Here is a 26,290-nt window from a genome sequence, read left to right on the forward strand (position 1 = left end):
GCTTTGCCATATCTGTTCACTGTGGTGAGTAAGAACACAGGCCTGGAGCTCCAAAGACCATACCATGCTCAGATTCTGCTCCTCACACCCATTCCCAGGCCTCATGCAATCCTAAACCTCAGTTTTCTTCTGTGTAAAATGAGGGTTATAATAGTACTTTTTACCACACTTGAGTTGATTTATGAGATATGTGTGATGTACTCATTTACGCAGAAGTTGACTTATAGTAAATTCTAATATTGATTGCTTTTGTAACACTCACTGTCATTAATCATCAGCATTTTTTTTCTTATAACTCCTAGGAGCTAGATTATGGCATCCAAGTATACATGTATTGTACTTTAGTAATATATTGCAAAATTGATTCCTAGAAAAATTCTATCAATTTATAATTACACAATACCTGATTTCACCCTTTGTCATTATTGTGTATGTCTTTTTTATTACTGTTTAGCAATGTGACACACAAAAATTGTACTTTTAACTTACTGTATCTTTCTAATTTGCATTTCTTTTGTATGATTTACATTTAGCAATGCAAATTAGTTTTAAAATGTTTAATTGACCAATCACTTATGCAAATTATGTTTTCACAAATTATTTATGGAAGTCAATGCCCATTTTTATTGACACTTCAATTTTTTATAAATCACTGAGTTCTTTGTTTATTATGATAATAATCATTATTTATAAATAAAGTCTATTAAGCATTTACAACTTTCAGATGAGGAAACAAGGGCCAGAGTAAATAAATGCCCAGTCATCCTTGTTGTTTTTATTACTTAGCTTAGTTTTTTTGCAGCACCTAGCACAGAACAGTGTCTTGCACATAGTAGGAGCAGACTAAGCCCATGTGCACTTACAAGGGCAGTCGCTATCCTTGCCTTTGTTCTTTGAGCACAGAAGCCACCCTCTCCTGTGTGCCTTTGTCACAGCCACTGCTTCAGCTCAAATGAGTCAGCATCTCTTAGACTTGATTGTTCTGATGTATTTTTCATGACACTTTTAATCAGGTTATTTCCTTCACTTCATTTCTAGGTAACAAACCTGAATTTGGCAAGTGGTGTCATAAACAGAAGCAGTGCTTCAACTCCCCCCAGCCTCCGACCTGTCCTCAGTCCTACTGGTCCAACATGGTCCATACAGTCAGACCCCCACGCTACAGAGAACCACTCCAGCCCTCCTGGAAGCAGGTACGTGAAGGACCCTGGAGGTAGCGTTGAGTTGCATGGGAGGGGCTGTGTCCCAAGCAATCAGGCCCTTCCCACTCTGAGCTCTAGTAAAGTGGATACTCATTTTATTTGTAAGACAACTTTCAAGAAAATCAAATGGAAAGGAAATTTCTGATGTAGTTAAGAAAATCACTTCTGGATGGATGCTATAGTTAATCCTTACTTCCAGTCAACATCTTCATGTTCTGAATTTTGGCATTTTATCCTTGCCTCCTGGAATTTTCTGTTTGTTTTTGTGATACTGGGGATTGAACACAGAGACTCTCTGTCACTGAGCCACATCTCCATTGTGTTTCAGTGACTTTGAACTCTTTTTTTTTTTTTTCCCTTTGGAGGACATATTTGTTTTTTATGTTTTCATATAGGTTATATAATTAAACTCAAAACAGGTTCTTGATCCCATTTGGGAGGTGGGAAGGAAATAGTCTGTTATGTAGAGAGAAGTAGCAATTTGTGAAATACAAATAGATTCTGGCTATAAGGCAAACAACTTCTGAATTAAAAAAAAATCACTGTATTAAATTCTGGTCTCATTCTAATATTTTAAGTATTCCTGTATAAAAAAAAATCTAAGAAATGAGTTCTCACTGCGTCTTCCTTTAGTGGATTAAATTGCATCAGTCCCTGAGTCTAATGAGCTGGAGAGAAGTGTGACCAGTGATGTCTCTGGCCATGGAGATTTTGTTCCCTCCAAATAAAAAAGCTCTACCCCAGGTATCCAAGTGAGTCCTCACCCTGTGCCAGCCTCTCTCTCTTCTTTGCTGCTTTGCTCTGAGCTTGGGGGGCGGGGGGGGCAAAGACCTGAGCATGGAGGAAATACTTGATTATTATTCAAATATCACTTGGTATCAGAATTAACTTCTTAAGGAGCTGATTTGGGACCAGAAACTCTGCCTGGGAAGCAGCATAAACACAAGCACATTGCATCTCACCCTGGGACGATGGCTCTCAGAGCCACCGTCATTGTGGTCGATGTGCAAAGAGCCATCTCAGTTGAGAATTTTCATGCACAGTTGGAGACCAAGGGGCACAACTGTTTGAGATGGGACTTCCTCTATACAGTTCTTTTCACAAGAGAATTCTTATTTGGTGATTTATAATCTTCTGAGTAACCACATTCCTTGAAATACAAGTTATAAAAAAGTTCTGTTTATTCCGTAGAGCTTTATTTTCTATATAAATGTTTCCAAATATTCCATTTTCCTGTGAAACTCAGAGCCTGTTCCTATGGAGAACACTTTCATTACAATCTTGACTATTCTGTTTGACAAGGCTATAAGGCATTTTCCATACTGTAAATAGAACGTCAAAAGTCCACATTTTGGAGAAGAAGAGTTTTAGCACTTTTTATACTTGTAGATAGAATGAGGGGATAACAAAAATTATGGCTGGGTGGAGAGCTTTCTTGGAAGCACCTGCTATTGGTGAGATGCAGTATGGTGGGATCCGTGGAGGTGGGCTGGGACCTACAGCAGCACCAGGAGTGACTTTCTCCCAGCCAGAGTGCTCCCTGGGCTGCAGTGGAGTGGCGCACTATCCGGTTTACATCAGAGTCGTTGCAGCTAAAACGCAACCCCAAGAAATCCCTTGGTGCTTCCTTTTTGACTTAGTTGTACCCACAACAGCCCTTTCTTTGCCTCCAGCCAGTGGTGAGGTCCCAGTCGGGTCCCCCATAGCCCTGGGGAATCTTCCACTGCCCCCAGGTGACCTCTGCTTGCCAGGACAGCTGGAGGCTCAGCTTGGGAGTTTTAGTTCCAACAGCCCCAAGTGAGTCCTTAGTCCTTCCAGAGCTGGAGGGGCTGCGGGCCCTGGCCAGGGACACCACACAGGGCTCCTTCTGATTTCCATTCTTACCAGGAAGTCCCTCTTTTGTGGATATTTATTTAGTCTCTTATTGTTTCTCCTTTGTAGTGAGGGTGACTAAGTTTGGTGAATATGGGACTCACAGCTTAGAGATGTGAGTTTTATTACTGGTTTTGACACTAAGTGACCCTAAGCTATTCATTGAATCTTTTTATTGGGTAGGCATACTTACATGTAAACTGGCCTATTTTGAGAGCTTTTAGATCACCCTTAAAGCACTTTGATCTCCCTGAAGTGGGGGCTAGGTAAATAAAAGGTACTCTTACTAGTTTTTCTACAAATGCAGCAGTGAATTCCAGTGCTGATAAACTCTGCTAACTCACTCAACTCCAGGCTGCCTGTGAAGTGTAATGCAAAGTTTCGAGAAGCCCGCTGCTGGCTGTACTTTTCATCTCTCCGTCTCGGAGAATTCAGTGACTTGGTAGCCACAGGAATGAAAACTGGTGACTCACGAGAACTCTGCAAACAGTGTTATTTTTCATTTCCCCATGGTGTTGCCATTGTTCTCAATTTTATGGATCACACAAGTTTTCACCAGACAAACCTTGTTCTTCCCCCGCTGTTGGAAACCACCCCAAATGTAGCCTCAGGGCTGTCGTCTCCCATTGGGTCAGTGTGAGCTCAACCCAGCTCCTCAAATCCCCTGGTTCCTTTGGTCTGTCTGGAGTCCCTGTTCAGGCTTTGTTGTGGGAGAGGAAGGCAAAGAGCCCACAACTTGCCCAGACAGTCTGAGGCCTGGCCACGCAGCCTGCAGTTCCCTAGACACTCGGGAGTTGGGCTTGGCCAGCCATTCCTCTGTTGTTACTTTCAGAGGTAATAAGTGAGATTAATTGCAGGCCATTCTCCAGAAGAGAGAGGAGTTAGGGCCAAATGCAGTCACATGCTTAGAAGCCTGAGGTGTGCCTCCAAGCAAGGCCAGCTTAGAATTATACAGCAGGGACTCCAGGATGCAGGTACCACACGTTTATGACCTCTTTTTTTCTTTAAGCCATGTTTCCGGTCTCTGGATTCTGATACCTGGGTATTTCAGCTTTTCTTTAGCCAATGAGAAAAGTTGGATTCTTCGAGCTGCCTTTTAATTATCCGTTTTCTGGGCACATGGGGAGTCATTAGGAGCTGAGAACTGAGGTGTGCGGCATCCCCTCATTCCTGCCAGCCTCCCATGGAATGGGGCCTCGCCAGGGAGGAGAGTTTTCTAGGTGAGGAGCCCTCCGTGGGTTCAGAGTGCATTTTTCTTTGTGAGACCTGGAAGGGTTACTGTGAAGTCTTGGCTGCTGCTTGGAATGATTTGGGAAGGACAGGGCCTCAGACAGCTTGGCAGGAACCTGAGGCCCTGTTTTTTCCAGCCCAGCCCTTCCTTGTGGATGGAGCTGTCAGGGAATCCCACGAACGTCTGGCTTCGGCCCCTTTGTGTGTTCTTCAACATTTGTCACTGGGTTATTTTTATCCATCTCTGGCTTTTTCACACACACATCCTGGGGATTTGTCTGTTCCTCGATATTAAAGGTGGGGGAAGTTGACAAAAGAGCGCAGCCACAAGTTGGTTCCTGCTTTTTGTGATAGGGCAGGGCTCTGTGGGCATGGCTGCCAGCCTGGCCAGCTCCCACTCTCCAGTGAACATCTGTGTGTCAGAATTTTGAATTCTATGGAAGAATGGGAAATCTTGGAGATTCGGGGCCCTTTTTGATGTTACCCTGTCCTTCTACTCTTTAGTAGTTGATCAAAGAGTTTGCTGTCCTGCCATACCTAATTTTTAGGAAGATATTTTTCAGAGCTTCTGATTCCAGTTGAGCTAATACTCTTCTCCCTTCCTTTGGATTATTTCTTACAAATGTTGCTGGAGATTCAAGTCTCTGACTTCTCAGAGTCAGTTCTCAAAAACAACGGGTTTGTTAATTTCTTTCTTTCTTTTTTTTTTTTTTTTGGTAGTTGTAGATGGACAGAATGCCTTTATTTTATTTGTATATGGTGCTAAGGATCAAACCCATCGCCTCACGTATGTTAGGCAAGTGCTCTGTCCCTGAGCTACAGCCCCGGCCTGTAATTTCTTTTAAAAATATGCCCTATGGGGCTGAGGTGGTGGCTCAGTGGTAGCGTGCTCACCTAGCATGCGTGAGACACTGGATTCTATCCTCAGCACCACATAAAAATAAAGACAATAAAGTCCATCAACAACTTAAAAAAAAATGTGTCCTATGCATTATCTGTATGTCAGGCATTGTTTGCTGCTGGGGAATAGCGATAAATAGCAGAGCATTTCCTGATCTCACAGAATTTCCATGTTCTCAATGCAAGGTTGGGTGCTAGGTAGGATCCATGGTATACATGAAGCAATTAGGGAACAGTGTCTGGCAGCAGGGTAACAAAGACCTCAATTTCATTGCACAATTAGAAGAAAGATTGTCAGGAAGAGCATGTAGGAATTCAGTCCTGCCCTGTGATGGGCTACAACTGGGTTGTACACGAAGTGAAATGAGCCATTCACAAGAGGACAAATAACATATGAGTCTGCTCATGTGAGGTACCTAAAGTGGTCAAGAGCACAGAAACAACACAGGAAGGTGGTTGCCAGGGACTGGGGGGAGTGAGGAGAGGGGGACTTCTTGTTTAATGAGTATAGGGTTTCAGTTTTGCACAACGAAAATGTTCTAGAGATCTGTCATAGAACAATATGAATGTACTTAACACTCCTGGAGTGTACACATAAAAATGATTAGGTAGTAAATATAAATTATGTGCTTTTTACTACAGAAAAAGAAGGTAAACAATGAAGAATTTCCAAGACAGCCCCCACAGTTCTGCAAAAATTATACAGTGACCCAAATGACAAGGTCCGTTCTTTCCCTGTGTGTGAGGGCATTATTCTGGAACCAGTCCTGCAGTGTTTCTCTTTCTTTAAAAGCATGCCACCAACTTGAACCAATTCCATATAACTGAAGTTAAAAAATAAAAAACATAAAAGCAAGTGACCAGTGACACTTGCTGGGATGTAGTGAGGTGGAGAGGGAAAGGACTTCATTAAGTCAGACAGACCTGGGTTTGTGGTATTGTGTATGTGACCTTGGGTATGTTATTGGCATCTCAGAGCCACAATTTCCCCATCTTTTTAAAAATGTGCATAATTAACGCCTCATTAAGTTGTTAAAGATTAAGTTGAGTTGTATATGTGAAATTAGCCAGCACAGTGCCTGGGTTTTGGTGTAGGATATTGATAACCCTTAGTTCACTTTCCAGAAAAAAAAAGTAAATAAAATAAGGAAAGAAACTTAAAATTGGACTTGCTTGGGTTGCAGTGTTGCTCCACCACTTAGTTTGGTGCCCGGTTTAGAGAAAATAGTCCAGGGCTCCGGGCAGCACTCTGGACCAGGCTGCGCTGTGCAGAGGCGCCCGTGCAACGGGTGATGGGAAGGCATCAGAATGGGCCCAAGAGACTCTTCCTTTCCTCTGGCCCTTGTGGAAGGGTGGCTTCTCTCTGCACAGCAGGCCTTCCTCTCTGCTATCTTCTGAATGTTGAAATTTCCATCGCAGCTCCGTGTTCCAGCCAGTAAACACTCATATTTTCCATCCATCCTGGGGGTCGAGCTTTGGGAGAGTTTTTCTCTGGAGGAGTTTGGAGCTTATAATTTTGTACTTTATCCTGTTAAATAAACAATGTTCTTTAGCCAAAGAGCACAATCACAAAAAGAAACTACTTGTGGGGGAAGGGGACCAAAAAAAAAAAAAAAAAGCCCAGCTCTTTCATGTTCAGAGTTCTGTAGAAGTGATATTTCACTCCTTCTCCTTCGTTCTTTCCCATAAAATAAAGTTTGCCTGACCTCCTTCTTTGTGAGTCTTAACTCTCACTGTTTCTTCCCACTGAGTAAAACGTTTGGTTCTGTCTGAAATTCACGTGCTGCTTTTCTCCTGCAGCCAGTCACATACCCTTTCAAGGGCTGTATTCTGTGGCATTTCAGGCTTGGTCACAGGTTCCACAGCTCCTCATCCACCAAGGGAGCTGAGTGTCATCAGTGTGCCCAGGCCAGAATGACTGGCTCCTGCCATTTGAGGCAGTGTTAATAAACCTAGGAAATGGGCCCAAGATAGCTGGCCGGCTGGCCACCATTCCAGGGCTTTGACAGTGTAGCTTTGGGAACTTGGGGCCTCGCATTAGCAGTAAAAGCAGTGGATCTTTCTTATCCACAAGTGGAAATAAAATGCGGATTGCTTTATATTACCAATGTCAGTTTTTCTAGATTTGTTTGCCTCCTTTGCCACCTCCTACTCACCCCAAAATATTAAAGATAAACTACCTTACGTTTCCTCTGAATGAACATGTGTGTGGGTGCATGAGCCACCAAGGCCAAGTGTTGCCTGATTGGGTCTGGAAATGGGATGCCAAGCCTCCTCAGGGAAGACCGAAGTCTCAGGGGACTCTCCAAGCTGCTGGAGGATGTTCACCACCATAGTGGCTGCCCTGTAGGGTGGCCCCAGGCCCATAAATCTACCCCCGCCACAAGTCTCCAACACCAGCCAGCTGTAGTGCACGCAGAATGCCAGTGTGGAGACACTGGAAGCATCAGTTCACCTGGCCCTTCTCCCAGTCCATGGGTACAATCAAACCAAGTCTGCCCAATTGTCATAAAATAATAAAAACACAGGGGATATGGGGACGGTTAAGAAGACACTAGAAAATAATTATTGGAGTACAAGTGAATGTATGCAGGAAGGACCTCAACTCTTCGTTTTTACCAATTGTTAGAACAAGTGACATGATTACAGTCAAGAGGACAAGAATGCTCAGCTGTTTGAAGGCTCTTTTTCTCCATGTGACAGGATGAAGACTGGATGTTTTCTTCTTTTGGAGGTACTGGGGTTTGAACCCAGGGCCTTGCTGGGCAAGTGCCCTGCCACTGAGCCACATCCTGTGAAAGCTGGGCTTTATTCAAGATTTTCCACATTAAAATATAATTGTCTTGCCCTTGCCTGCTCCACCAAATTTATTTTAAATTTGAAATGAAAGCTCTCTTAAGCTAAAAAAAAAAAAAAAAAGTTTTCTTTTTTAATAGAGATGGTGTAACTAAATGTTTCGTCTGGGGAATAGTTTTATCTGATATTTGTTCAAATAACATTTCCCCCCAGAGTTAACATGGAATTATTGAATATCTCCAAAATGCAAAGTGTTAGGCAGGGCTCTGAAGGAACTCTTTTGGATAAGGTTCCTCCTGTCCTCTAGGAAGAAAATTAGTAATCATGTGAGTTACTAATGTAAATACTATAAAGGAATATGTGCTTTAGTGTTGAACAGGGGGATTATACTCTGGTGTGAGAGTTTAGAAGAGAAAGTGATCATTGTAGCTGGAGAAGCTAGCAAAAAGTTCAAGGAAAAAAAAAATGGGAGGTGACCTAGAAGGGTGGACAGGGCTTGAGAAGCCACGAGGCTGATGTGCATCAGTTAGGTGATGATTACACATTTACTTGGTGCCTGTCACTGTGCGAGGATCTGTGAAAGAATCAAAGAATTTTGATTCATGCTCCTATTAAGCTAGGGTTGACAGGTCAGCAGGGAAGTCTAGAGAATCCTGTCCTGTATGTGTACTTAACATTTTTGTATGTAAAGTACAAACTGATTGACTTCAAGGGGCATTGGAATTCAGTGCAGTTCATGATCCAAAAAAGGTCTGCACTGAGCGGAAGGATACAGCTCTACAGAGGAAGGGTTAAAGGCGGGGTTCACACTCAGTCCCAGGTTGTGTTCAGGCTACCGACAGATGAAGAGAAGAAGAGGAGAGAAGGTTGATGTTTCTGTTGGAAATAATTAGTCAAAACCCTCTGAGGTTCAAGTGATAAACTGAAATTATTACCTGTAATGGATATTTCTTAGACCTGTAACTAAAAGTTGGTATTGGGGGTTTAGGAAGTATCATTGCTGATGTGCATCAGTTAGGTGATGATTACACATTTACTTGTGTCTGTTACTGTGCCATACAATCTGTTTTCCTCCATATCACAACTAAAGGAGAGATTAATAGAAAAGTCAGAGAAAAAGCAAAATATTCTTACAGATAAGTTGGAGAACATAGTTGGAGAATATGGCATGATTAGGTTTCTGCTTCTCAAGTGTTTGCTTTATTTATTCTGAATATTTTCTACAGCTTATGTTTACTTGGATAATTTAAACAAAAATTTTCAGGAAGAAAAAGACTTTCTAACATGCCACAGTCAGAAAAACAAAATAAGCAAGTTTTATTGTACAGCATGGTGACTACAGTTAAAAACAATGTATTATATACTTGAAAGTTGCTAAGAGCGTAGATTTTAACTGTTCACACACACACACACAAAAGTAAGGTGAGGCGCATTAATTACTTAGCTCAATTTAACCATGCCAGAATGCATATTTATTCCTTCACTTTGTACTCCACAAATATACATATATTTTGCAAATTAAAAATAAATTATTGGGCTGGGGATGTGGCTCAAGCGGTAGCGCGCTCGCCTGGCATGCGTGCAGCCCGGGTTCGATCCTCAGCACCACATACCAACAAAGATGTTGTGTCCGCCGAGAACTAAAAAAATAAATATTAAAATTCTCTCTCTCTCTCTCTCTCTCATTCTCTCTTTAAAAAAAAAATGCAGTAGGTGGTGTCGTCTTACCTTCCCCGCCATTTAAAAAATAAATAAATAAATAAATAATTTTAACTGACTAAAAGTTAATATTTGAAACAAAAAAAAAAGAATGCATGAATCTATTTTCCTGTTACCACATCCTCACATCTACCATTCTATACTCTTAAGCTATTAGTTTACTATTTGCTTTCTGTCACTGAAGTTTAAGTTTTCTTCATATTATGTCTTAGTGCCTTGGTAAACTGTAGGTACTTAATAATAAGGAACACATTAAATAGGGGGACGAACAGTTGGCCTGTTCCATGGGGCTCCGCTCAGCCCTCCTGATCTCCAAGAAGATCAGTGACATTTCCCACCTTTCTGCTCCTCGTCCCTCATTTCCTGGACTCATGCTTTTAAGAGACATAATTCAAAAGTAGCTCTGGCTAAGTGCACAGTTTTAATTCCTAGAGAATGGACCTTTGCTGCCCTTTCTGTCCAAGTGAACTAAACACTAGAGAGCTTATCCGTTGAGCTTAAAATCCTCCCTCCCTTTTCCCCACCCGCTTGCTCTCTCCTCCCTTCCTTTTCTTAAGTAACTAGGTCCTGTTGTTTCTCCTTTGACTCTTTTTCAGTTCTTTCTAGTTATCCAAAATCAAAAGTGCCCTATAAATAAGAGGTTCTCCCCAATCTGAGGGGCAGAGACGGGGTGTGGAAGAAGAGAAAAAAGCAGACAACCTTTCTTTTCCCATCCTACTCTCTACTCTGCCCAACCCACAGGAGTCTTAAGAGCTACTTCTTGAATATACTTGAGAGTGGAGGGCCATCTGCCATCTTGAGAAGCCCAGTGTAGGATAATTCTTTGTTAATCTTAACCTTTTCGAGTTCATTGACCAGGAAGTTGTGTTCCTCTGATGTGCAGCTCTCTAGCTCTCGGGTGTTCTTTTCTAATGATTTCTCCTCTCTGGGCCTCATTGAATATGCCTTCAGGCGTCCTCTATTTGAGTGTCAATGTGAAGGGAATACAGAACGTCAGGCTTCCATCTCCTAGTTCTCATATCCTCTGTTTACTCTGCTGAGACATTGCCACTCCTCCTTGTACAGTGGTTGTGTGTATACTTGTCTTTCTGCCCATATTAGATTATAAGCTCTCAGAGGGCAGAGACCAAGTCTTTCTTACTGTGTGTCCCACACAGAGCGCTCAAATGAGTGTTTCGTGGATGCCTGACAGACCAGTGTTGTTCAGTACGGCAACCACGAGCTATGTGTAGATAATTAGATTTAATTCAAATGAAATAAAATGAAAAAATTCAGTTTCTCAGTTACATTATCCACAAATCAAGTATTTGAAAGCCACAGGTATCTTGTGGTTACCATATTGGGCCGCTCAGGACTACTAGATGGCTGGTGTAAATTGATGTGATAATGACCCAAACTTTGTCAATAGTTTAAAAAATAAAAACAAACAAATTTCTAATGGCGTTTTTTTGATTATTTTCTTAGGCTCTTCAGTAGATCCCAAGCCTCTTTTGTTTAGATCTAAAGATTTACCACAGATGCTGATGTTGAGCTAATTTGTGGTGTTGGGAGGAGTATACACTGATACCTTGGAAATCTCTAAAGGTCGGAGCATTTCTTATTGGTGGCTAACCAATCAGTGGGGGTGCCTCAGAGGATGTGCCTCATTAGCCCTATATTTTCCAAGGTATCCATGGCTAGATGTTGGGGGAGGTCTTGCCTTCTCCCCACCCCTCCACCCCAACCCCACCTGCTCTACTGGCAGCCCTGCCTTGGCTTCTAGAGCCGCTCCAGCCCTGGGGAACAGCCAAACATGCGGAAGTGGTTACGTGTGCTGGCTCCCAGGGAAGCTGTGGCTAGCAGGGGGAGTGGGTGGGGTCCTGCCTGATGGCTTTTCAAAGAAGCCAAATCTTTGAAGTTTTGTTTCAGCAGCTGCCAGGTATGCTGTTTCAGCGTTTTGCAGACTCTCTCCCCGTGTTCCCGTATCACATTTTTTCTTTATGATATGTGCGTCGTATATACAATGGAGCTTGGACTTTGGGAGCATAAATATGAAATTGTGGAGGAAGGAGGTCGAAACGACCCTCTTGGCTTTCTCTTTTCACTGTGCTGTGAATGGCCGCTTTAATATCCCATCTTCCTCTTAGCCCTGTCCCTTTCCAGTCACCTGCCAAAGGAGAGGCAGATTCCTTTTTCTTCTATTTTGGGAACATAGTGATAAGGTTTGAAAAATTGAAAGTGCTACAAGTCTGTGATGGCCGGGATATCAGGCTTGCCATTCGAGCTCCTTCCTTTCTCAGAAGATGAGATGATGACCTGCATCCCCCCAGCAAATAACCCGGATCCTGCTGGTCTTGGAGTACTCTTCTTGTTCACCTAGGCCAACAAGAAATACATGTGTGTTGACTGCACTTGTAATCAGTATATTTGTGGGGGCTGGGTAGGTACAGAGCCCCTTTAAATCCCACTCAGTGCTTCCTATTTCCCTCTCTTCAGCTTAGGAATCCCTTTCCCCAGACCAGTCTCCATTCACCCCAAGCCTTTCCGAGCTGCTCTGAAGTGTGTTTCTTCCTCTGAACCCCTCTCCATGGACTTTAGTGTGTGTTCCTTTGTATAGATAACCATCTTTTTCTGCCTTTGTTTTTATACTCCTGGGATATCCATTAAAGACTATATATTTTTAAAATATTTATTCTTTAGTTGTAGGTGACACACAATCTTTATTTCATTTTTTAATGTGGTGCTGAGAATCGAACCCAGTGCCTCACGTGAGCTAGGTGAGCACACTACTACTGAGCTACAACCCTAGCCCAAAACTATATTTTATTTTTGCAAAAAGGACCCTGGAGCAGGAATGAGAAGACCTCTGTACTGGTCCCAGCTCCACCTATCACCTATCACTCAGGACAAATCATTGAACAAAACTTGAACCTCATTTTGCCACGTGGAAAGTGAGAATGCCTGCATTTCATGGAAGTTGGATGAATCATATTCGTGAACATTCTTTATAAAGCACCAACACGGTTAGGTGTTTTCATATTATTAATGCTTATTGCTATCAGATAGAGCTGTTTATGTTGCCGATGTACACAGGCTAATCTCCCCGCACAGGTGAGTCAGCAGCTCAGTCTCATGTTACTCAGGTAGGCTGGCACAGGTTTAAAGCATTCGGAGTCTGTTCCAGGTGCTTCCTGTCATCGCTCTTTCAGCATGCAAGCTCCTCCTCGAAGACCTGTGGGGTCACTGTTTTCTTAGAGTCTCCCCCTTCTTCTCCTGTCAGGCCCAGAATGAGCTCTCTTTTAACTCTCTCAGTCCTTACAGCAGCAAGACATCCATCCCATTTTATACTTTCAGCTGAAATGGTTCTCCTGGTGGACTGTCCTTCCTCATCTCGGCTACCTGCATCCCACAGTACTGCCCATCTGGGCCCTGGGCCCCGGGCCCCTCCTTCTCCCCAGCCAAGCATTCCCAACTTCCCTTTCTGTTCTTCTCTCACTGTCCTTGCTCTTCTGCCAGGCTGCCAACACCCCCCCCGCCCCGCCCCCAGTTACCCTCTTCCCTATCATCTCATCCTGTGTTTTCCTCCTTTCTTGGAGTTCTTGCCTTTCATTCAGAAGGGCTCTTCCCATTCCGAGACTCTGCTGTTTGGTGCATATTCATGCTCCTGTCTCCTTAAAGCACCCCCATCTTAGGAAAAGGGGGAGTAAAGAGGCACTGCCTTTTGTAGCACTATCTCATGGCTTGAGAAGCTCTAAGTTTTTTATAATAAGATATCTGAGACCTCACATTTAAATATCATGACCTACAAATTAAGAACATGTATTTTAGAGGCAGCCAATTTGGAGTCCTCCTTTTTTGTCACATTACAGTTATTTCACCTAGGGCAAGCTCTTTGAGCCCAGTATTCTTGTCTTAAAATGAGAATAAAATGCCTACTTTCTAGGGATGTTCTAAGCAGCAAATGAAAATTATGTGACTAGGAAAAGCCCTTTTAGCTGGGTGCAATGGCACATACCTGTAATCCCAGCGACTCAGGAGGCTGAGATGGGAGGATGGCAAGTTCAAGGCTAGCCTAGGCAATTTTGTGAGATTGTCTCAAAATAAAAGATATTAAAAGGACTGGGGATGTAGCACCACTGGGTTCAATCCCCAGTATAAAAAAGATAAAATCCCTTTTACATAGTCCCCACTGAAGACTATGTGTATATTGGACATTATTATTCTTAATATTTCCATGTCATCTACCCATATCCTGGTTTATAGATGTTAAGAAGTGAGTCTCAGAAAAGTTAGGAAGATTGTGCGAATTCTCACATCTGCTGAATGATAGAAGAAGGACTGGAACAGAGGGGCTTCTGGTTCTCTGGTGGCAATTCCATTTGATCCCTCTGACTCCCATTTGTTCTAGTTTCCTTTTTTTTCCTGGGGATTGAACCCAGAGTCACTGAACCACTGAGCTACAGTGGTTTTACATTTTTTATTCTGAGACAGGCTCTCACTAAGTTGACTAGGGCCTCACTGACTTGCTGAGGCTGGCCATGAGTTTGGGATCCTCCTGCCTCAGCTTCCTGAGTCACTGCGATTATAGGCATGCGCCACCATGCGTAGCTTAGTGTCCTTTCTTCAGATGGAATGTTGACCATTCCCGATGGAAGAATGTTCATTGACTCATCCATTTGTTTATTCAGCAGACATCTCACAACCAGGCTCTGGGTGTACAAAGGAATGTATTGTCGTAATGGTTAGTCCAGTGGGTAAGAAGTAGTCACTATGAAGATAGTCACAGTGCAAAAAGCATGCCAGCAAAAGGACACTTGAAGAGCAAGCTGTATCAGAGGAAGCCCAGGGCAGATTTTGCAAAGGACAAAATGTTTATTTCCTAGGTGAGGCAGAGAGGTATGGAAGAGGAGGAAGCTGGAATGCAGAGGGGTAGGGTCTTCATGTGCAAGAACCCAGTATGCCTTGCTAAGAGGGTTGGCGTATCCTGTTGTTTGCCATTTTAACTAGTGTCAAGTGAAGTCAGGAATTGATTTTTGGCTTTTGGGGTTTTTTTGTTGTTGTTATTTTTAATATATTCATGTTTTATTATCTTATCTTTTTATCATTTATACCTAGTATGACTCTTTGTCATTCTGGATGCAGCCCTGTTGTGACCCAAAAAGCTGTACACCTTCTACTGACTTCCCAGGCAGGGGCAGCCTGCAGCTGTCACGTGTTCAAGTGAGAACTTGATGCTTTTCCTCCACCACGTCCTCTGGAGGACATGGTAGATAGGCCATGTGCTATAATACCCATTTCTACCTGTCCCTTGATGTAGTGACTGACACAAAGCATCCACTAATCTCATATATAAGAATGAGTTCAGATACCTAGGTCCACAGTCACTGACCACACTTCCACCTGGGCAGCTGTCTACCCCATCTTTGGTACCACAAGGAGTCCTGCACCATCCCTGGACTTTTCCTACTCAGCCTCTGTGCTTCCTTGAATCTGAGCTTTGGCTTCACCTGGTAAGATACCTACTGCTCTGCTAGTCAAAGCCTGCCAATCTCAGCAGTTGTCATCCTTCCACATACTTAAAATTAGATCAGCACAACCAGAGGGACCAAACAATTCAAAACAATACTCAACCCAGTGAATTCTACCTGGTGGAATCAATATTGAGGCAGAGCATTGTCTCCAGTGCCTATGAGGCATCCCTGCAGGACTGTGGGGTGTTTGAACAGCACTACTTATTTACTGCCCTGACTAGACTCACTGCACTCATGCCCCAGGTATCTTCATATTCTAATAAACATGTGGTCTGTAGCTTGATGCTATACTTTCTTCCTGAAATGTTGAAAATATACCCAGCTCCACACCATGCCACAGGAGTCAGTGGGCTAGGCATTTTGTTTGACAAGCACAGCTGTAACACTGTATTAATGGTGGCCCAGGCCTGTAATCCCAGCAACTCGGGAGGCTGAGGCAGGAGGATCACAAGTTCAAAGCCAGACTCAGCAACAGTGAGGCACTAAGCAACTCAGTGAGACCCTGTCTCTAAAAATACAAAATAGGGCTGGGGATGTGGCTCAGTGATCGAGTGCCCCTGAGTTCAATCCCCAGTAATTCCCCAACAAATACCAAAAAAGAAAGATCTGTAGTTAGAGGGCTGGGGTGTATCTCAGTGGTAGAGCACTTGCTTAGCATGCAGGAATCCCTGACTCAGTCCCTGGTAACCTCCAAAAGGGTAGTCAAATATATTTTACACACTAATCAAATGTTACATGCTTGAGAAGTTTTCTCAGTCAGAGCTAATGAGAGCCTCTTTCCTTTTGTGAGGAGCTGTGTTATAATCCAGCAATAGACTATCATGAAAATGGACCCTGAATTAAGCCCTGGTAGGAGAGCAGACCACTGTGATACAATGCTTTGAATCTGACTTTTCTTTCCCTTTTCAAATGTTTATCTAATTGCATCAGTTACCTATCGCTGTGCGATGTAATATTCCTACATTTGGTGGTTTAAGACAGCCAACATTTACTGTCTCAGTTTCTGTGGGTTGGCAGTGGAGAAGCAGCTGGCTGGTTTCAGCTCAGGTTCTTTCTAGAAACTGCAGTTACAATGTCAGCGAGGAGGGCTGCAGTCACCTGAAGGTTACTTAAGGTAGAGGATCTGCCTCCATGGGGGTCATTCTCACGTGGATGATGAATTCATGTTAACTGTAGGCAGGAGGCCCATGGACTTCGCCACCATGCTGCCTGTGTGACCTCATGACAAGCAGCTGCCCATCCCCACAGAATGGTGATTGAACAGGGATTAAGGTAGAGCCAAAATGTCTTCTGTGACCTAGCCCTGGAAGTCACACGTCATCATTTTTATTTAATTTTTTTCCATTGTGGTAAAATCGATGTGACATGAAATTTACCTTTTAGCCATTAAAATTTTTTAAAACATGATAAAATACAACATAAAATTTGCTGTCGTAACCATTTTTAGATGTCCAGTCTAACAGTACTAAGTACATTCACATGATCTGCAGCCATAACCACTCTCCATCTTCATCATTCTTTTCAACCTTTAGAACTGAACTTCTTTCCCCATTAACACCCCCATTCTTCCCTCCCTCTAGTCCCCAGAAACTACAATTCTACTTTCTTTCTTTTAATGTTATTGCATTTTTGTACATTTATTTTTATGTGGTGCTAAGGATCAAACCAGTGCCTCACAAGTTCTAGGCAAGCTCTCTACCACTGAGCCATAACCCCAGCCACCCCATTCGACTTTCTGTTTTAATCATTTTGACTACTTTAGGCACCTCATAGTAGAATTATATAACTTTTGTCTTTTTGTGACTGACTTTATTTCACTTAATTAGCATCATGTCCTCAAGATTCATCTATATAATAACGTGTCAGAATTGACTTCCTCTTTAAGAAGGACATCATACTCCATTGAATGTATGTGCCATACTTTGTTTCCTTATTCATCCACTGCTGGGCATTTGGAATGCTTCTGCCTTTTGGCTGTGGTGAATGGTTATACCCATATGATTCAGGCATGTAAGTATCTGTGTTCATGCTTTCTGTTATTTTGGGTACATAGCCAGAAGTGGAATTGCTGCATCATGTGATAAACTCTTTTTTTCTGAGGCTTGATTAATTAATTTTATTTTTCTTACATAAAAACTCTTTGTGGTGGCACTAGCTGGATTTCGAATCCTCTGCCCAGAGGCTCAGTTGTAGGTCTTTACTCCATGGCCTGGTAGGAAGATTTTGCACATGTGGTCTCTTCCCAGAGGTCAGGGGTCATATAGCTATACCTATTGGAGATGGCATCAAAGTTGGCCCTGGCACAGTTGCCAGGTGGAACAGCACAGCCCCTGGCTGAAGTGCAGTAGTTGTGGCCTCAGCATCAACTTCTTGGGCACAGGGGCTGAGATGTTGCTGGTGCCTTTAGGGGTGTGAGTGAGGATCCCCAGCACAGAGCTGCAGCCACCGGTCATGTTACGCAGGAGAATGTGGGCCTGCTGAGCTTGTTTCCTTGTAGGCTCACTGCGCAGCATGATGGCCCTGCAACTGGCAGTGGATGCCTCATTGGAGCACTTACCCTGAAGTGCCCATAGCGACAGACTCCTTGAATCTGGTGTATCGTCCAGCATGGATCTGCTTTTACACAGACCTAGTCTTCAACCCTAGCTTGGAGAGGGCATGCCCGGAAGAAGATAATCTCAAAATCCTCCATGCTCAGGGAGGAGACGTAGACCTCCTCCGATTCTTGATGATCTTGTCCTTGACCAGGCAGCCCAACAAGGTGGTAGGGAGTCATTCCTTGTCTTCAGGCTTGCCTCTGCCATCTCAGGCCTGGGCCCGAGCATCTGCAGCCCTCACCCCAGATGCCAGTGCCAACCCTCTCAAGAAGCTGCTCTGGCTACTTCCTGGACCTCTGGGCCTTCCCACAGCATCTCTGCCACTGGTGTTTTCTTGAAGAACAATTCCCATTTTGAATAGAGAACCACTGTACTGCTTCTCCTAGCTTCTGTACCCGTTCTGCATTCCCCACAGTGCCACATCCTCGGCAACACTTGCTGTTTTCTGTCTTTTTGATTGTCACCATCCTGGTGGGAGTGAGTTTGGGTTTGCGTTTTGGTTTGCATTTCCCTAATAGTGATGCTGAGCATCTTTTCATGGTTTTGTTGGCCGTTGGAATATCCTCTCTGGGTAAATTATCTATTCGAGTCCTTTGCCCACTTTTTAATGGCTGTTTTATCGTTGCTCTTGTTTTAGGTGTTCTGTGTATATCATCCCTTATTGGATATATGTCGTGCAAATATTTTCTCCCTTTCCATAGGTTGCTTTCTTACTCTGACAACAGTACAACCTTTGATACACAAAGTTTTTAATTTTGATGAGTACACATCTGTTTTTCCTTTTGTTGCCTTGTCTTTGGTGTCATGGCCAAGAAGTAGACTTGGGAAGGTAGGCAGAACTGTGACCACCGGCAGATCAGGCCCAGTGGCCTGCTGAGGGGCGGAGCCGCCCCCTCCCCCTGCACCTGCAAGGTAGGCGGACCTGCAACCCACCAGCAGGTCAGGCCCAGCAACCTGCGGAGTGACAGAGCTGCCCCACGCGCCTGCAGGGTAGGCGGACCTGCGACCCACCAGCAGAACAGGTCCAGCAGCCTGCTGAGGGGCAGGCCCGCCCCCTCCCCCAGTGCCTGCAAGGTAGGCGGAGCTGTGACCACCGGCAGATCAGGCCCAGCGGCCTGCTGAGGGGCGAAGCCGCCCCCTCCCCCCGCACCTGCAAGGTAGGTGGACCTGCGACCCACCAGCAGGTCAGGCCCAGCAACCTGCAGAGTGACAGAGCTGCCCCATGCGCCTGCAGGGTAGGCGGACCTGCGACCCACCAGCAGAACAGGTCCAGCGGCCTGCTGAGGGGCAGGCCCGCCCCCTCTCCCAGTGCCTGCAAGGTTAGGCCCAGCAACCTGCAGAGTGACAGAGCTGCCCCACGCACCTGCAGGGTAGGCGGACCTGCGACCGACCAGCAGAAAAGGTCCAGCGGCCTGCTGAGGGGCAGGCCCGCCCCCTCCCCCCGTGCCTGGAAGGTAGGCGGAACTGTGACCAACAGTAGATCAGGCCCAGCGGCCTGCTGAGGAGCGGAGCCGCCCCCTCCCCCTGCACCTGCAAGGCAGGCAGACCTGCGACCCACCAGCAGGTCAGGCCCAGCAACCTGCGGAGTGACAGAGCTGCCCCACGCGCCTGCAGGGTAGGCGGACCTGCGACCCACCAGCAGAACAGGTCCAGCGGCCTGCTGAGGGGCAGGCCCGCCCCCTCCCCCAGTGCCTGCAAGGTAGGCGGAACTGTGACCACCAGCAGATCAGGCCCAGCGGCCTGCTGAGGGGCGGAGCCGCCCCCTCCCCCCGCACCTGCAAGGTAGGCGGACCTTCGACCCACCAGCAGGTCAGGCCCAGCAACTTGCGGAGTGACAGAGCTGCCCCACGCGCCTGCAGGGTAGGCGGACCTGTGACCCACCAGCAGAACAGGTCCAGCGGCATGCTGAGGGGCAGGCCCGCCCCCTCCCCCAGTGCCTGCAAGGTCAGGCCCAGCAACCTGCGGAGTGACAGAGCTGCGACCGACCGGCAGAGCAGACCTAGCGGCCCGCCATCGTGGTAGACAGATCACCCCAATTGGAGGAGGATCACAGCCACTACCTGCCCTGCAAGGGAGATTTTTCAACTATACAAGAGCAATATAAATAAATAGAGGGAAAATTTTCAAAAACACAACAGTTTCACCAAGCAGAAAGAAACGCGAGCAGTATGAAAAGACAAGGAAAGAAAGGACCACAAGCAATGCAGGTCAACTCAACTCTAGAAGAGGTAATAGCTGCAACAGATGGAATGTCAGATAAAGAATTCAGGATATACATGCTTCAGATGATCTGGAGTCTCAAGGAAGACATGAGACAGCAAAATCAGACAATGAAAGATCACTTTGACAATGAATTACATAAACAAATCCAAGAAGCAAAAGATCAATTACACAGGGAGATAGAGGTAATAAAAAACAAACAAATAGAAATCCTAGAAATGCAGGAAGCAATAAACCAACTTAAAACCTCAATTGAGAATACTACCAGCAGAGTAGATCACTTAGAAGATAGAACATCAGACAATGAAGACAAAGTATTTCAACTTGAAAAGAACATAGACAGCTCAGCAAGACTGCTCAGAAACCATGAGCAGAACATCCAAGAAATATGGGATAACAGTAAAAGACCAAACATAAGAGTCATTGGGATACAGGAAGGCACAGAGCTCCAAACCAAAGGAATAAACAATCTATTCAATGAAATAATACGAGAAAACTTCCCAGACTTGAAGAATGAGACAGAATCCCAAATCCTAGAAGCCTACAGGATGCCGAATGTGCAAAATCATAAGAGATCCACACCTAGACACATTATAATGAAGATGCCCAACATACAGAATAAGGAGAGAATTTTAAAAGCTACAAGAGAAAGGAAGCAGATTACATTTAGGGGTAAACCAATCAGGATAACAGCTGATCTTTCAACACAGACTCTGAAAGCTAGAAGATCCTGGAATAACATATTTCAAACACTGAAAGAAAATGGGTTCCAACCAAGAATCGTGTATCCGGCGAAATTAAGCTTCAGGATGGCAGATGAAATTAAAACCTTCCACAATAAACAAAAGTTAAAAGAATTTGCAGCTAGAAAACCATCTCTTCAAAAAATCCTTGGCAAAACATTACAGGAAGAGGAAATGGAAAATAACAATGAAAACCAACAATGGGAGGTAGGACAGTAAAGGGGGGAAAATAATCAAAGAGGAAAACAAATCAGGTTTAGTAACATTAATAAACAAATATGGCTGGAAGAACAAACCATATCTCAATAATAACCCTAAATGTTAATGGCTTAAACTCACCAATTAAGAGACACAGGCTAGTTGAATGGATCACAAAACAAGACCCAACAATATGCTGCCTACAGGAGACGCATTTGATAGGAAAAGATATACATAGACTGAAGGTGAAAGGTTGGGAAAAATCATATCACTCATATGGACTGCGGAAACAAGCAGGAGTGTCCATACTCATATCAAATAAAATAGATTTCAAGCCAAAGTTAATCAGAAGGGATAAAGAGGGACACTACATACTGCTCAAGGGAACCATACACCAACAAGACATAACAATCATAAATATATATGCCCCAAACAACGGTGCTGCTATGTTCATCAAGCAAACTCTTCTCAAGTTCAAGAGTCTAATAGACCACCATACAATAATCATGGGAGACTTCAACACACCTCTCTCACCACTGGACAGATCTTCCAAACAAAAGTTGAATAAGGAAACTATAGAACTCAATAACACAATTAACAACCTAGACTTAATTGACATATATAGAATATACCACCCAACATCAAGCAGTTACACTTTTTTCTCAGCAGCACATGGATCCTTCTCAAAAATAGATCATATATTATGTCACAGGGCAACTCTTAGACAATATAAAGGAGTAGAGATAATACCATGCATCTTATCTGATCATAATGGAATGAAACTGAAAATCAACGATAAAAGAAGGAAGGAAAAATCATGCATCACTTGGAGAATGAACAATAGGTTACTGAATGATCAATGGGTTTTAGAAGACATCAAGGAGGAAATTAAAAAATTCTTAAGAGTCAAATGAAAACACAGACACAACATATCGGAATCTATGGGACACATTGAAAGCAGTTCTAAGAGGAAAATTCATTGCTTGGAGTTCATTCCTTAAAAAAAGAAAAAAACAACAAATAAATGATCTCATACTTCATCTCAAAATCCTAGAAAAAGAAGAGCAAAACAACAGCAAAAGAAGTAGAAGGCAAGAAATAATTAAAATCAGAGCTGAAATTAATGAAATCGAAACAAAAGAAACAATTGAAAAAATTGACAAAACTAAAAGTTGGTTCTTTGAAAAAATAAATAAAATCGACAGACCCTTAGCCATGCTAACGAAGAGAAGAAGAGAGAGAACTCAAATTACTAGCATACGGGATGAAAAAGGCAATATCACAACAGACACTTCAGAAATTATTTTGAATCCTTATACTCCAATAAAATAGAAGATAGTGAAGGCATTGATAAATTTCTTAAGTCATATAATCTGCCCAGATTGAGTCAGGAGGATATAGACAACCTAAACAGACCAATATCAATTGAGGAAATAGAAGAAACCATCAAAAGACTACCAACCAAGAAAAGCCCAGTACCGGATGGGTATACAGCAGAGTTTTACAAAACCTTTAAAAAGAGGAACTAATACCAATACTTTTCAAGCTATTTCAGGAAATAGAAAAAGAGGGAGAACTTCCAAATTCATTCTACGAGGCCAACATCACCCTGATTCCGAAACCAGACAAAGACACTTCAAAGAAAGAAAACTACAGACCAATATCTCTAATGCACCTAGATGCAAAAGTCCTCAATAAAATTCTGGCGAATCGGATACAAAAACATATCAAAAAAATTGTGCACCATGATCAAGTAGGATTCATCCCTGGTATGCAAGGCTGGTTCAATATACGGAAATCAATAAATGTTATTCACCACATAAATAGACTTAAGAACCATATGATCATCTCAATAGATGCGGAAAAAGCATTCGACAAAGTACAGCATCCTTTTATGTTCAAAACTCTCGAAAAACTAGGGATAACAGGAACATACCTCAACATTGTAAAAAGCAATCTATGCTAAGCCTCAGGCTAGCATCATTCTGAATGGAGAAAAATTGAAGGCATTCCCTCTAAAATCTGGAACAAGACAGGGATGCCCTCTATCACCACTGCTATTCAATATAGTTCTCGAAAAACTGGCCAGAGCAATTAGACAGACGAAAGAAATTAAAGGCGTAAAAATAGGAAAAGAAGAACTTAAATTATCACTATTTGCAGATGACATGATTCTATACCTAGCAGACCCAAAAGGGTCTACAAAGAAACTATTAAAGCTAATAAATGAATTCAGCAAAGTGGCAGGATATAAAATCAACACGCATAAATCAAAGGCATTCCTGTATATCAGCGACAAATCCTCTGAAATGGAAATGAGGACAACCACTCCATTCACAATATCCTCAAAAATAATAAAATACTTGGGAATCAACCTAACAAAAGAGGTAAAAGACTTATACAATGAAAACTACAGAACCCTAGAGAAATTGAAGATCTTAGAAGATGGAAAAATATACCCTGTTCATGGATAGGCAGAACTAACATCATCAAAATGGCGATATTACCAAAAGTTCTCTATAGGTTTAATGCAATGCCAATCAAAATCCCAATGGCATTTCTTGTAGAAATAGAGAAAGCAATCATGAAATTCATATGGAAGAATAAAAGGCCCAGAATAGCAAAAACAATGCTAAGCAGGAAGTGTGAATCAGGTGGTATAGCGATATCAGACTTCAAACTATACTACAGAGCAATAGTAACAAAAACAGCATGGTATTGGTACCAAAACAGGCGGGTGGACCAATGGTACAGAATAGAGGACACAGAAACCAACCCACAAAACTACAACTTTCTTATATTTGATAAAGGGGCTAAAAACATGAAATGGAGGAAGGATAGCATCTTCAACAAATGGTGCTGGGAAAACTGGAAATCCATATGCAACAAAATGAAACTGAATCCCTTTCTCTCGCCATGCACAAAAGTTAACTCAAAATGGATCAAGGAGCTTGATACCAAATCAGAGACACGGCATCTGTTAGAAGAAAAAGTTGGCTACGACCTACATACTGTGGGGTCGGGCTCCAAATTCCTCAATAGGACACCCATAGCACAAGAGTTAACATCTAGAATCAACAAATGGGACTTACTCAAACTAAAAAGTTTTTTCTCAGCAAAAGAAACAATAAGAGAGGTAAATAGGGAGCCTACATCATGGGAACAAATCTTTACTCCTCACACTTCAGATAGAGCCCTACTATCCAGAGTATATAAAGAACTCAAAAAATTAGACAATAAGATAACAAATAACCCAATCAACAAATGGGCCAAGGACCTGAACAGACACTTCTCAGAGGAGGACATACAATCAATCAACAAGTACATGGAAAAATGCTCACCATCTCTAGCAGTCAGAGAAATGCAAATCAAAACCACCCTAAGATACCATCTCACTCCAGTAAGATTGGCAGCCATTATGAAGTCAAACAACAACAAGTACTGGCGAGGATGTGGGGAAAAGGGTACACTTGTACATTGTTGGTGGGACTGCAAATTGGTGCAGCCAATTTGGAAAGCAGTATGGAGATTTCTTGGAAAGCTGGGAATGGAACCACCATTTGACCCAGCTATTCCCCTTCTCGGTCTATTCCCTAAAGACCTAAAAAGAGCATGCTACAGGGACACTGCTACATCAATGTTCATAGCAGCACAGTTCACAATAGCAAGACTGTGGAACCAACCTAGATGCCCTTCAATAGACGAATGGATAAAAAAAAATGTGGCATTTATACACAATGGAGTATTACTCTGCACTAAAAAATGACAAAATCATAGAATTTGGAGGGAAATGGATGGCATTAGAGCAGATTATGCTAAGTGAAGCTAGCCAATCCCTAAAAAACAAATGCCAAATGTTTTCTTTGATATAAGGAGAGTAACTAAGAACCGACTAGGGAAGAAGAGCACTAGAAGACGACCAACATTAAACAAGGATGAGAGGTGGGAGGGAAAGGGAGAGAGAAGGGAAATTGCATGGAAATGGAAGGAGACCCTCAGGGTTATACAAAATTATATACAAGAGGAAGTGAGGGGAAAGGGAAAAATAATACAAGGGGGAGGAATGAATTACAGTAGAGGGGGTAGAGAGAGAAGAGGGGAGGGGAGGGGAGGGGAGGGGGGGATAGTAGAGGATAGGAAAGGCAGCAGAATACAACAGACATGAGTATGTCAATATGTAAATCAGTGGAAGTGTAACTGATGTGACTCTGCAATCTGTATACGGGGTAAAAATGGGAGTTCATAACCCACTTGAATCAAAGTGTGAAATATGATATGTCAAGAACTATGTAATGTTTTGAACAACCAATAAAAAAAAAATTGAAATCCTCCAGTAGCTGGGAAAAAAAGAAGTAGATTTGGCCAACTCCCATGGCATGCAGTTTTTGCCCTGTGTGTTCTCATAGCTTTAGCACTTGCGTTTGGGTTTCTCAGATGTTCCCCTTATTTTGGCTCCCACAGTAATTCAAGTGCACAGTTTTAAAAGTGAAGTAATTCTAGAAGGTTTGTAGTGACAATGGAATCCCTTGTCCCTTCTTTCCCCAATGCTACTCAACTTTCTTTTCCATGATCCAGGTAGAACTACTCTCAACTTTCTTTTACCAGTTTCTTGGTATTTACCTTATATTTCTAAGTCATGCTTGTTCTGTCATTTTTAAATTTTTTGTTCAGGAAATTTATCACTCCATGCCCTCCCCTGCATCATGCCCTTCCTCCCATGATGGCAGTGGAATGTTCTGTTAGATCAGTGCCCACTGTTGTCATTATCGTGGCTCAAAAACTTTGTGGCTTCTTAAGTCATCATCTCTTCTCTCTGTTCTCCATTTTACTGTTATTGTATCTGACTTTCTGGGGATTTCCCCCAGTCATTGTTTATATTTTCTGCTTCCCTAAGTCAGACTTGGTATATGTTGTGAAGTTAAGAAATGTCCCAGCTTTCAAATTTCTTCTGGTTCAGGACATTTTGCACAGGCTGCACACAGGAGGACAGGGGGTTATACAGGTTTATTTTATCTTATGTTCGATAGACTGAAATATTTACATCCATGCCTTTAAAAATTAGTTGCATAAGAAGCACATTCATGTAACTGCATCATATGGTAGTCTGACGTATACTGGCTATAAGAAGTAAAGTGTTCTCTGCACAGCTGCATTGAAAGGTTGATTTGTATATTTTGTTGTGTCTTCTCCTATGGTTTCTTTTCAATCTTTTTTGTCTGTTCAAATAAACATACTTAAATATTTTTAGCCACCATGTGGTTTTCCAGAGCATGAGTGTACCATATTTATTTTGCCATTCTCCT

At 43.0% G+C, this 26,290-nt stretch overlaps 1 protein-coding gene across 22 annotated transcripts in view; it reads left to right on the forward strand.

Moving 5' to 3' along the window:
- TTLL5 (tubulin tyrosine ligase like 5) overlaps nt 1-26,290 on the forward strand; it is a 268,480-nt gene that overhangs the window by 148,942 nt on the left and 93,248 nt on the right. For all 22 annotated transcript variants that reach the window (XR_014021375.1, XM_081289244.1, XM_081289238.1 and 19 more), the window contains one exon: nt 1,039-1,193. Coding sequence is in view for 21 of the 22 variants with exons in the window: in XM_081289244.1 (XP_081145370.1) it covers nt 1,039-1,193 (155 nt within the window). In the remaining variant the exon portion in view is untranslated. The remainder of the gene's footprint in view (nt 1-1,038; nt 1,194-26,290) is intronic.

This window comes from Spermophilus citellus (genome assembly GCF_964194105.1).
Source record: "Spermophilus citellus genome assembly, chromosome: 4".
In the NCBI taxonomy this organism is placed as follows: Eukaryota; Metazoa; Chordata; class Mammalia; order Rodentia; family Sciuridae; genus Spermophilus; species Spermophilus citellus.